Source organism: Leptodactylus fuscus, chromosome 11 (genome assembly GCF_031893055.1).
Source record: "Leptodactylus fuscus isolate aLepFus1 chromosome 11, aLepFus1.hap2, whole genome shotgun sequence".
NCBI lineage: Eukaryota > Metazoa > Chordata > Amphibia > Anura > Leptodactylidae > Leptodactylus > Leptodactylus fuscus.
In genome coordinates, this window is record NC_134275.1 from 11,476,324 (window position 1) to 11,489,936 (window position 13,613).

The following is a 13,613-nucleotide window of genomic DNA, read 5'->3' on the forward strand; positions in this document are numbered from 1 at the left end:
TATTGGGAAGCACCCTGAAGATCATGCCCGACTTTCCCAGAAGAGGGCAGCATAACAGACACATTGTCTCCCGGTTTACATCTTGGGAGACAGATTTGCATATTCCTCCCATGTTCCCTTGCAGTGGAGCAACTATGGCTGTATAAGTCTCCACACACCTGAAAAGGTGGTCTCTCCCTAAGGAGTGACATTATCCCCATAGCTCTGTAGTACTGAGACTATGGATTACAGCTCTGTAGTACTGAGACTATGGATTACAGCTCTGTAGTACTGAGACTATGGATTACAGCTCTGTAGTATGAAATATAAAAAAACAAAAAACTTGAGTCTTCAGTAGGTGATACCTTTTTTAGTGGCTAACTTATAATGATGACAGATTACAACGTTTCGAAGCTCTCTGGCTTCTTCTTCAGATATAACTAAGAACAATTTCTGAAGGCTGCATATTTATGTACAACAGGACACATAGGGATAAGATTTCAGGAGGGAGGGGGATAAGGAGAAGAGGCTTATTAGTATAAACATGTAAACAATTCCCAGGTCCCAGGTTCTTATCTTTGTGGCTGTCTTAGTTCAGTGATTTCTATAGCATGACATGAACCTATGTGAGACGTTCATTCCATTCTCCACAGTGTTAAATAGGGTCATGCTCTTGTATTCATGAATCAGTCGCTGTTTCCTTGATTTAAAATTCCTTCTTAAAATCAAAATTTTCATGTCATTGGTGATATTATGATCTTCATTGCAGAAATGTTTTGGCAAGGGAATACTCTCAAGTTTTCTGTTTTTTATATTTCATACACACTGGCTAAGGGCTCGTTCACATCTGCTCCCGGTCTCCGTTCATGCAGGTTTCCGTTTCCTGCACAAAACTGAGCAGGAGAGGGAAACCTGCAGGACTCTTTCATACCCATTCATTTGAATGGGGCTGAAGATGTCTGGCCGTGAGCGTTTTATGCTCTCCGCCGCAAAAACCGTTTGTTTTTTTTTTGTTTTTTTTTTAATCGGGCACAGAGTCGTACATGCAGTACTCTGTGTCCGATTTAAAAAAAAAAAAAAAACGGTTTTGCGGCAGAGAGCTCATAACGCTCACCAGCGCTCACGGCCAGACCCGGTCTGACAGCTTAAAGAGGACCTTTCACCATATCTGGGCACAGGCAGTGTTATATACTGCCAGAAAGCTGACAGTGCGCTGAATTCAGCGCACTGTCGGCTTTCCCGATCTGTGCCCGGTGTAAAGAGCTTACGGCCCGGTACCGTAGCTCTTCTATGGTCAGAAGGGCGTTTCTGACCATTAGCCAGAGGCGTCCTTCTGCCTCGCGGCGCCAATCGCGCTGTGCTTGGAGCGGGGAGGAACGCCCCCTCCCTCTGCTCACACAGCTTGTCCGTAGACTAGCACTATCAGGAACGGGAGGGGGGAGTTTCTCCCCGCTCCACAGCACAGCGCGATTGGCGCCGCGAGGCAGAAGGACGTCTCTGGCTAATGGTCAGAAACGCCCTTCTGACTGTAAAGCACTACGGTACCGGGACCGATAGCGCTTTACACCGGGCACGGATCGGGAAAGCCGACAGTGCGCTGAATTCAGCGCACTGTCAGCTTTCTGGCAGTATATAACACTGCCTGTGCCCAGATATGGTGAAAGGTCCTCTTTAACGTCTTCTGCATGCAGAAGACGGAAAGCTGAGAACGGACTCTGGGTGCTAGTGTGAACCTAGTGTAACACGGTACTACAACAAGCTCTGTAGTACTGAGACTATGGATTACAGCTCTGTAGTACTGAGACTATGGATTACAGCTCTGTAGTACTGTCTTTGGATCACAATATGGCTCTTTGATGCTGTAGTGTCTTCTGTCTCTGATGACTTTTGTTACCAGAGGGAATTCTCTTCTGCAGATTTGTGTCATGTCACGCTCTATTACATTGGTGGTGAAATTTAAGGCTCTGTTAGTAGGACTGTAAAGCAGGTCAGCCCCTCAGAGCCCAGGTCATGTTCCCCATCCCACCAGGGACCAATGGCGGCCATGAGAAGCCAGGACTTGTTATTTCTCCCAGCAGTACAGCAGAAACACATGACATCATTTCTTACAATTGGCTCGTATGGTTTTAATTAAGAAGAGGAATTGTTTGTAGGGTGTGTCATGTACGGTGTAAGCCAACGATAGCGGGAGGGCTGGTGAATGATGGGAGAACAGTCCTGAAAATTAACCTTTTCCTGCCTGGCATGACACTTTCATCAGGTGCCGGGTGCCCTTAGTGATAAACCGCCAAATATTCCCGCAATATCCACATTTATACATTTTATTATTATTTATTGGTGGGCTGTGCAATGTACAAACATACAGCAGATGTCACTGGGGCGATGTGGGGTGCAGCTAAAATGGAACATTCCATAGTGCCGCCTAGTGGACAGATGGTGGTAATGCTCCGTGATGTGCATACGACTACATAGTTGTCATTCTCACATAACCTATAAAGGTGTTCATGTCGTATTTCCCTTTCCAGAGCGGGATACTGTAGACAGGGACCATTAGAGGGTTTTGTAGATCCTTGTACACATGAAGAACACTTTGTGACCTGGATCTGAAAAGCAGATGCAGGAAATAGTTTTATTAAGCGCAGGAGCCATTTACTGTCATTCTTCCCAGTCTATGATCAGCATAAAAGTCTCTGTAATTGTTAATTGTTTTATTTTCTGCCTGTCAATGCATTGTGTACAGCAGTCATCTCCCCTGACGGATTCCTGCCCATTCATGCATTAAACATCAGGCCGATTGTCAATGCACCTGGCCCTGAAATCAGATTTACACAGGGTTTATGCTGCAGCCGCTCGCTGCTCTGCTGATTATATAGCGTTCAGCAGTAACAGATGCTTATGACATTACATTCAGTTATGTTCTATGTCAGGTAAGATTCTCCATCATTAATTCTGATCCTCTCGTCATACATACCAAAATAGATCAATACATTCAGATTGTAATGGCAGAGGCAGCAGATTCTGCCACAGTTCATTGAGTTATATCATATCTTATAGGGCCTTCTATAGGATGATCAATTCAGTTCCTACTTATTAAGCTGGTCCACATTTCAGGCCTCAACACAACCAGAGATTGCACCATTGCAAACACATGTGCAGCGCAGAGCCCATGGTACAGGAATGATATAGTGGTTTAGGCTTTGGCTCCTGGATCTGATGAAATGATTTAGTTTTTTGTAGGCACTTCTAGATGTTGTATTGCTGTATTGTGTTTTACAATTTGTCTGTTTTGTCCCCTTAGGGACCTCCAGGAAGAGGAGGACTTCCAGGTGCTGACGGATTACCCGGACCTCCCGGCACTATGATCATGTTACCTGTAAGTCACCTGTAAGACGGTATAAAGCTCATTGGCCGAACTAATGTCTTATACAATATGGAGATGACTTTCTTACTGTGTCTTTGTGTGTGGCATCATAAGAGCAATGTCTTACCAGTAACACAAGCAATACAATTCCTAGTCATAGGAGCAGCAATATTTAACAATTCTGCCAAACCCCTTCCCTACCATTGTGACTCGATCACACCTCACACCCACATGTTGATTTGCTATCAGAGCTGGATGTAAGGAGCAATTCTTCCTCCTTTTTTCTGGCTGCACTGAATGCAGCTGTCACAAACGTATTTCCACAATATACAATGTCAGAAAGAAAGAAAAATTGCAGTGAATTGTTGTCAGGTGGCTGGAAGATTCCTATTAGTTTGAATTGCTGTTTGCATCAAAAGAACAATCATCTGATTGAAGCCGAGTCACAAAGCTCACGCTCCTGCCAAATCCGCATAGAAACTAGATGTGCGACTTGGTCACAGGATGCCATACAGCCTCTAATAAATAGTCCGCTGGAGAGTTGGTGAGTGGAGGTGGATCCAGTGATCATTGCTAGATCGCAGGAGCTCACATATGGGATCCATTGATCTGCCTGGTGACTATGCAGCACAACGCGCCACCATTCAACCTCATTGTATGGCTTTACTTTCCTTGTAGTTCTGTAGAGTATCCTGATTTATACTCCAGTCACATCCAGAGCTGTATTTACAGCTTCACCATGGCTGGTTCTCCTTGATGAGATGGTTCAGTGTGGATACAGAGAATGCTGGGCTGTATTCTGGGCGATAGAAGGTTTATACCAGTAATGCAGTGAATTATGGGACCTCAGCTAATCTGTCACGTTAGGTATGTCTGTCCAGCAGATTGTGAATGCAGCTTTAATTGTGACTGAAGCAGAATACATGATGTAATTGAGCATTGGTATTTGGTATGTAAAGGACGCAGTTTTTGCCTTTGCCACTAGAGGGCGCAGTGTTCATACTGGGATTACTATAGGACAAATGTTATAAAAATCCTCTGGCATAGCACAGGTTAAACGTTCACTCATTAGGCGTTATGTCTGTGGCTCGTTGCCCTCTCCTTTCTGCAGTAAAATCCTTATGATACGTTTGTGATTTATGTATAATTCAATACCCAGCAATTTCATGGAGTCTTGATAGGGCCTTTTAAGCAGGAATAAATCTAAGATCTGTTTTAAGGAGAGAACCGTTTTTATCCTGTATAAAAGCAGCCGGGTAGATGGGAATAAAAATGTCACCGGGTTTGTTTGTAGTCAACACAATGGCATCCTTACTGCCGAGACTAAACTGCAGATCTGGCTTCATGATAGCGGGTGCCCAGCGTGAGCTCTGAGCCAGGTGTGCACATTCACTATAGCCTTACCTGTATATTCAGGCATCACATGAGCCGGGTGTGCGCACTCACTATGGCCTCACCTGTATATTCACGGATCCCATGAGCCAGGTGTGCACATTCACTATGGCCTCACCTGTATATTCAGGCATCACATGAGCCAGGTATCCATATTCACTATGGCCTCACCTGTATATTCAGGCATCACATGAGCCAGGTATCCATATTCACTATGGCCTCACCTGTATATTCAGGGATCACATGAGCCGGGCGTGCACATTCACTATGGCCTCACCTTTATATTCAGGGATCACAGATGTATTGGGATATGTCGGCGGCTCTGCCCTATCCGCTATGGCTGTCCAGCTGTGTCTTTGCTCCATCAGGTTCATATTCTCTCTTCTTCTTCTCTATTCTTAGTTCCGATTCTCAAGTGGAGGAGACGGTTCCTCTAAAGGACCCCAAGTTTCTGCACAGGAAGCCCAGGCTCAAGCCATTTTACAGCAGGCCAGAGTAAGTGAGCTGCTTATACTGATATATATTGCTGGCAACCATGTAAAGTATATCACGACTTGTAAGAAATAAGTTAACAGAGCATTGCTGCTTTATCACCAGTGTCTTTCACCTTGTAATTTAAGATAAGATAAGATAATACTTTAATAGTCCCACATTGGGGAAATTTCAGCATGTTACAGCAGCATAGTAATACAGGTACAGGATAATATGTTAGTATGAATGAGGTCAGCAATTAACGGGAAAGAGGCTTAGACTACTGTACTGTCCCTCCCCTATGCTTTACGCTGCAGCTTTGCTTCTCCAAGTTGCCTATCCTGCACATGCTCATTACTTTATAGATGGAGAGCGGCTTATACAGCCCCCATAGAGAGTCTCTTATAGCCCTTATAACTATATCTAAAGAAATCTCAGACTGTCCAATGAATATTTTGTTTCTGATCCAGGTAATTGGATAAAAACTAAAAAAGTGAATTCCCCAGTGATCTCAATGGGCCCATGAGCAGTCCTTCAGAAGTGGACGATACTTGATAATCTGAAAGGGTCATTGCTCCCATTCCCTCACAGGTGTCAGGTGCACCTATGGGACTGCTGGAAATGATGCATCATGGGATAAAAGTAAAACTAAATATCAACAATGAAAACATTTCTGGGTCATTCCGTGTCAGGTGAACCAATGATTTTTCCCTCTATATTTTTAATTCTTTTGAGATTTTGTTATTTGGTAATAGTGTGTCAGAGAATGCAAAATGTGAAGAAAAAAAAATTCTAGAAATTTTTTGGGATTTTTAATTGATTTTCAAAGTTCAGAAAAAGTGCGAATTTCTGTGTTGCCTGCCTTTACATTTCTCCTCATAACTTAGGCTAGGAAAAAGATAGAGAAACAAAATAAACGCCATTCTATTCAGAACTATACAGGCTTTCACCAAATATGTCACAAGAGTATCTTTCTTAATATTTTACCCATGTGAACGCAAATGCAAAATTTTAAAACGCATTTCCGAAAAAAACGTTTTATTTAAAAAATTTTAAAAAAATGCACATGGGCCTGCTATGCTCCGAGCCACATCTGTACCAAGATTCAAGTTGGGATCGCGATGAGATAATATTTTAAAATATAACTATTACAGTGTCATTCTGAAAATCTTGAATTCAGATCTGTTCAGCCTGTGGTCTAAAAGTGTGGGGTCTATATGTGAGATATGTACAGAGAATAAAACACCTCACAAAATTGTAATGTTAACTAGTGTCAGACTAGCAGTGTACAGGTCCTGTAATATAACACTAGAGTGGGACCATCTCTCTCAGAGGTGTGTTTCTGGTAGGACACTTATTGTAGTTCACCTCAGATAACCACAAGAAGGGAGGTTCCAATCTTCATCTTTGGTGCATGTCCCTTATTATTAAAGGTAGAGTAGAGTAATTAATACAGAAGTCATGTTGTTATGTTCTCATATTGCATTGCTCAGTATATGTTGATGCAGTCACTGATGTAAGGAATGACTGAGGACTTGCACCACCACCAGCACACCAGTGTCAACTCATTAGGTGTGCAACATATAATTACCAAATAATCCATGATTTTTAGATATCACTGTATTATTTTATTATGTTGATGATAAAAGGCCAGTAGTTTAAAAATGTCCTATTAATTGTTTGATTAGTTCATATTTTATAGAATGAGGATTTATCTACTGGACTATTTTTCTTAATAAATTACATGTTTAGTGATATAATAAAAAACAATTGTTACATGTAGAAATAGATGTTATGAATATTGGTTCTTGTACTCTTGTTAACATATAATTAGGATGAGACTATTTAGAAAATCGCACTTGAGGATATGAGCAGCTTTTTTCTTTCGGTTTGTTCAATGCATTCAGGTTGAAAATGCTGGACAAGTTGTGTTCTGATGATAAGATGTATTTGTTCTGGCACTTACAATATTTGTTTTTTATGTTTTTTTTATTGTTGCATGTAAATGTTGAATTCAGCAAGTTGTAATTTGAAAAGAAAAAAGGAAGAAGCTCACAAAAACATAAAATCAGATGATTCAAGGCTTAAAAAAAAAAATGATCCCAATTTGGTCCCAAGTTGAAAACCTGTACAAATATAACCAAGAACACAAGTAACACAAATGCATTTTTTCACAATTTTAAAACATACGTTTTTTTCACAATTGCGCATCAAAATTTTGAATTTGATTTCTCCAAAACAAAATATAAAGAAACATCATCTTGTGACATATCAAATGAAAGGCGGTACCGCTCTGAGAAAAATGATGCCTCTCCCACCTATTTATCTTAATTCTAGCCCAAGATATGTTAAAAAATGTAAAGCCATACCAGGCCAAAATTCACACTTTTTCAAAACTTTAGAAGTCTATAAAAAATTAACTGATGAAGAAAAAAATTCGAAACTTTTTATTTGTAATTAACTTAAGTTGTACTTCATAAAAAATAAAAATAAAAAAAATCCAAAGACGTCAGGTAAAAAAAATATTCCTATTTGGATCACTTGATATGGAATGACCCTTCTATTTTACTTTGTGATTTTTAAGCTGGATCCTCTGTGACCTCTGGGGGTCATCAGTGACTGATATTCTAATGTTAAGCCCCATGCCTCAGTCATGTGACTTATGATTACTCACTTCAGGCAGTCTGTTACCCCATTATATGATATTTAGGACATCAGGGGACACGTAGTTTTATATTATAGGTTTAGTCATTAGGAGAATAAACTCTAAACCTTGTCCTTGGTGCAGAGTTTAATGGAGATTGTCTGTTTGTTCCTCATTTCAGCTGGCTTTAAGGGGTCCGTCTGGCCCAATGGGACTTACTGGAAGACCTGGTCCGTTGGTGAGTAGCGACACCTTAGTGTGACGCAGGTCACATGACCATACAGTACATGGTATATGACTCTTCATATCGATGTATTAAAACTGTGATTTTACTGTAATTGTCTTACAGGGACCACCGGGTCCTTCTGGATTGAAGGGAGAACCAGGAGATTTAGGGTCACAGGTAAGCACAAACTATTCTACCATCTCTGGCCTCTGTTTATCACCCGAGAACTTCATTCCTTATTTACTGATCTGTGTAATTCACTGTCTAAGGCCTAATGCAGTGTACAGGTCAAATAACACACAGATCTATATCTATAGAAGTGAGCGGGGCCATATTTTTATCCACAATTGCTAACCCACAATTGCAGATATGTACAAGGAGCCTGAGGATCAAATCCCAATATGTGAACCTTTTCAGGCTGTGCACCAGGAAGGTTTATAGTGCATTAGCTGAATTGTTCCATAGGCCCCTGTCACTCAATGGAGGCCACAGAAGTGATCTTGTTGCCTCTGCTAAGAATAAGCCCGCTTACCTTGTGTGCCAGTATTGGTAAGACGCAACCTCTGCCAGGTAGTATACTGTTCTACTAGTGGCTGATGTGTGCTCCTATATGACTGTATAGTGGTGTATATCAGAGAATACCTCATATGTGTGATGTCTCCAGAGCCTGAGCGACAACTTGTCTGTCCTTACCTGTTTAGCTGTAATGTTCAGGTACTTGTGAGATCGATTGTATATTAATAACTAGTGAATGTTTTAGTGATGGCAAGTGGTCACCACCTGACCCCATTACCAATATCACTAAACATAATAGTAGTACATGTTTAATTACGTTGTGATCAGACTGGACCAGATATCCCCAGGCCTCAGAGGTGGCAGAACCTGATATCATGGCTACAGACATAGACACAACATTACACAGCGGTGAATGAAAACCGAATAATATAATAAGTAATAAAATATGGTGGAAACCCTTTAAGTCTATCAGCAGTAGGGAAATATCTGATCATGTCTCATAGACGGTCACCTCTTTGTTATCCCTCTTCTTGAGATGTATGGGATTACAATAAAAGTCCAATGTTAGAAAGCCTCTTTGGGTCCACATGGATGGACTTATAGCAGGTTACCCATAACAGATTCACCGGTAACTAACTCACAGTAACGCCCTGATGCCCTAAAAACTCAAACATGAGAATTTATTCAGTGGGATTTCACCACAGCTTTTTGATTACCTTGTCAAAAAAACACCCATTTCATTTTTGGATTGGTAACATTCACAGCACTCAGGCTACGATCATGTCTGTGCCAGATGGAGACTCCATCACTGAGTCTGCCTGAAAATTGGAGGACGAAAAAGTCAAATGCAGAGGTCTTCCCCTCTGCTGGTTTCAGTATTAATACTATGGACACTGAACGGACACCAATATTAATAATAGTAATAATAATGCTGGAAAGCCATTTATAGTGATCGCGTGATTCTCTAATAACTTATTCTGCAGCTGTCTTATATATTTCTAGGGTCTCACTTTGTTTATTTTGTAGGGTCCTCGTGGTGCTCAAGGACCTCCCGGCCCATCAGGAAAGCCAGGACGAAGGGTAGGCCTACAGATCTTACAGAGCACGTATAAAATAAAACATGAGTTGTATCGGATCCATCAATAACCATTCTCCTTTATTCCAGGGCCGTGCAGGAAGCGATGGTGCTCGTGGTATGCCAGGACAGACTGGGCCTAAGGTACGGTGTATTGCGGGTGTCCATGGGGTTCATTATGTTCTAGAAATAACAAATAGCCATAGTAATGTACCTTTTGCTTTTTTTTTAGGGTGACAGAGGATTTGATGGTTTAGCTGGTTTGCCAGGAGAAAAGGGTCATCGTGTAGGTTTTTATTAAATTCTTTTTTTACTCTGATCATTCTTATTTGTCCTTGGTCCTAATAGCAAGGTGGATAATTTAATATTGGTTGTTTTAGGGGGAGCCTGGTCCCTCTGGGCCTCCCGGACCACCAGGAGAGGACGGTGAGAGGGTAAGTACAACGCCAGCTGATATAATATAATGTATTGCACCATGTGATACTATGAGGGCAGATCCTAGGGTCAGACAGCTGGAGAACGGCCTCATAACTGATGTGTCGTGTTACTTTCTTTAGGGTGATGATGGAGACGTTGGACCTCGGGGATTGCCAGGTGAACCTGTAAGTATATTAATGTATCCTCTTATATGTAATAGACCTGCTTGAATGTCATTAAATTGGCTCATAAGAGAGACTAAAGACCATACACAATAGATGTGATTTGCACATTCCTTCCAATTTCGGTTGGACCAACTGACTAATATGTATGAGGGTGTCTTAGCTATCGCCCAAAAGCAAATGTCAAGGATTGGGCATTTAGGAACATGTGCTGCGGCTAGGCTATCTGAGACAAGAACATAGGGGTCTGGGGTTTGCAGGAGGGGGTATGGAGCGGGGCAGAGATGTCTGGATGGGACAGAGGAGTTTGGCAATGGCTTACTCCCCTCAGCTAGGCCAGGCTTTTCTGAGTAGGAAGAGGAAACCTATCAGTAGAGCAATCCTTCAGCCAACATCCATCTATTGTACACGGCTGCCTTACAGTCACAATATGTTAGTAAGTAACACCTTATGTTATCAGACTAGTCTCTGGTATCACTGGTGAGTTATGGTGAAGACACTTATTGGGGAACATTTATTAAGCTATTTGGGCCGTCTTATGGTATAAATTGTACCTATTTGTGGTCTTTTTCTGCCCTGCACTTTATTTATGACACATTTGTGCCTTTTTTTTTTCGCTTTGTGCTGCTCTCACCACTTTTGCTTGCACAACATTTAACAAGGACTTGTGTCTTCATTATAAATAGACACCACAATAAACCTATACTAAAATAAGAGGCTTACCTACGAAAAAATGGGCAGAAGATAAATAACCCTCATTGAGTCTTCATCGTTGTGTGTAACGGAGACGGTGTCTTCAGACGAGGGTCCGCCATGCGCAGCTATTGTCTGTAGTGCTAGGGTGGGTTTGGGGTTCTTTGGTTGTCTTGGTCCTAGGGCACTGAAGAATAAATCTATTACTTAGTCTGTCCTGGAACTATGGGAAGAATATGCAAATCTGCCTTCCATGATGTAATTAGGAAGACAGTTGCTGCCTCATTGTTGCAAACCAATAGAGGGCGCTCACTGGAATGTGCAAGCCCGTCTTAAGACAGGATTCCAGTGAGCGACTGGAATCCTGTCTTAAGACGGGCTTGCACATTCCAGTGAGCGCCCTCTATTGGTTTGCAACAATGAGGCAGCAACTGTCTTCCTAATTACATCATGGAAGGCAGATTTGCATATTCTTCCCATAGTTCCTTGCAAAGTGGAGTGCTAAAGGCTTAACAAGTCTCCACACACCTATATGGTGGTCTCTCCCTAAGGAGTGACAATATCCCCCAAACTTAGTCTGTCCTGGTGACAATACTATTACACTCCATCCAGTGTCCTCAGACCCGCACATTGGTTTATTATTAGCTACTTTATCATTTTAATTTCCATCCTCTGTATTATTTATAGGGACCACGTGGTTTACTTGGACCAAAGGGACCTCCCGGGCCCCCTGGACCTCACGTAAGTCTTTCTTTCTGCCAGCAGGTATCACATTGAAGCTTTGTGATGTGCAGGAGTTGATGCTATTTGTGTAGTAATTCTTGTGTAAGGATCCGCACAAACCATCGATGGTTAATGAGGCTGAACTGGGGCAATAACTGCACAACTCGGGCTCTTATTACAATCTTCCTGATGGGTTGTATCTGGTAATAGCTGCGACCAGTGAATGGATGTCTGCTGATAAATTATTATTGGTTATTATGCTGTGGGGGATTGTACATGATACAATTTGCTGCTAGTAATGTAATTTAGCCATTGTCCATATTTCATGTATGGATGAGGTCTGAGGCTTTCTCTCTCGGGCTGATACATCATTTATACTGACCGCTTGTACGATTATAAATGCGCACTGGAAATGAGGCAATTGTTCATGTTATGTAAGTATGGCTACAATTATATCCAACTAGCTGGTACCCGCGACTTCGTCTGCGGTGATTGTAGAAGTGGGTATATTCAGGCGCGGGTAAGGTTTTCGTACTGTGTATAAGGTATGGGATATAAAATGTAACTGTGTATCTTGTTTTTGCTGTAATTCTGAGAGCACATGAGACTTTTGTGATGAATGTAATTTGTATTTCAGCTGCTATAGGGTGTTGGTATAAACTGTACATAGTGACTTTGGGACAGAGGTATTTCAGGTTAATATACTTCGATATACGACATTGTATGATTTGTTATTTTCCGCCAGTACATGTAAGTTTTGGGCACAGGATACTCTTGAGTAAGCAACATAAAGTCTGGCCCTGTGCATGACAGTTTAGTAACTCCATGTGCCTCTTATTAATAGCAATTAACCCCATCATGTCCCTCACATTAACCCCAGTGTAAGAGTTACTGATAGAGATGAGCGAGTACTGTTGGGATCAGCCGATCCAAACAGCACGCTCGCATAGAAATGAATGGACGTAGCCAGCACGCGGGGGGTTAAGCGCACTGGCTACGTCCAAGCGGAAGTACCAGCTGCATCCACTCATTTCTATGGAGCATGCTGTTCAGATCGTCTGATCCCAACAGTACTCGCTCATCTCTAGTTACTGATATGTGAGAGACTTGGAGGTAATAATTAAGTATCTTCATTACTGAGGTCTTTTATTAGTACCTCCATATGTCTCACATATTAGTAACCTTTATATGGGGCACACAGGGGTTAATATGAGGGACATGATGGGGTTTATTCCTATTAATGTGAGGCACATGGAGTTACTAACACTAAACTAATAACCCCATGCCTGACATTAATGAGAATAGGAAGTAAAGGAAGGGAGCTGTGTGTTTCTTACTTTCAGTTTGCTAGCAGCTTCGGCAGGAGCTATCACTATAGCAGGCAGGGACTTGAGCGACTAAGCTCCACCCCCTGGGTTTCCTGCACATCTCGCAAAGGGGAGTGTCCTTATGCCTCAGCTCTAGCAGAGACTTTATTTAACTCTTGTAGGTCCTGTGCTGCTGGCAGGCCAGTGAAATATGGCAGGAGTGCCACTCTTGGCATGTGTGCCAGGGGTTGCTGACCTCTGCTGTAGGGGGTAATATGAATTTTGTGGCTTGCTATGGTCCAAAGTGTGTGAGATTGCAGAGATAGTGATGTGAGTTTGGGTTTTGTGGGGGTCCTGGGAAAAACGTATGTGCGCTATTGTGACGAAAAGTAGCCTATTGCGCAATCGAGTGTAGGGACTATGTTTGTGGAAAATTTCAGCCAAATCGGTGGAGCGGTTTTTGCGTGATTGACCGCCAAAGATCCAAACATCCAAAGGGTCCTGGGAAAAACGTATGTGCACTATTTTGACGAAAAGTAGCCTATTGCGCAATCGAGTGTAGGGACTATGTTTGTGGAAAATTTCAGCCAAATCGGGGTCCAAAGTGTGTGAGATTGCAGAGATAGT

At 42.0% G+C, this 13,613-nt stretch overlaps 1 protein-coding gene across 2 annotated transcripts in view; it reads left to right on the forward strand.

Annotated features, from left to right (window-relative positions):
- The window catches only part of COL5A1 (collagen type V alpha 1 chain), a 111,054-nt gene that overhangs the window by 57,321 nt on the left and 40,120 nt on the right, over positions 1–13,613 (forward strand). For both annotated transcript variants that reach the window (XM_075260690.1, XM_075260691.1), the window contains exons 12-21: positions 3,278–3,352; positions 5,135–5,227; positions 8,029–8,085; positions 8,197–8,250; positions 9,616–9,669; positions 9,755–9,808; positions 9,897–9,950; positions 10,045–10,098; positions 10,222–10,266; positions 11,644–11,697. In XM_075260690.1, coding sequence (XP_075116791.1) covers positions 3,278–3,352; positions 5,135–5,227; positions 8,029–8,085; positions 8,197–8,250; positions 9,616–9,669; positions 9,755–9,808; positions 9,897–9,950; positions 10,045–10,098; positions 10,222–10,266; positions 11,644–11,697 — 594 coding nt within the window. The remainder of the gene's footprint in view (positions 1–3,277; positions 3,353–5,134; positions 5,228–8,028; positions 8,086–8,196; positions 8,251–9,615; positions 9,670–9,754; positions 9,809–9,896; positions 9,951–10,044; positions 10,099–10,221; positions 10,267–11,643; positions 11,698–13,613) is intronic.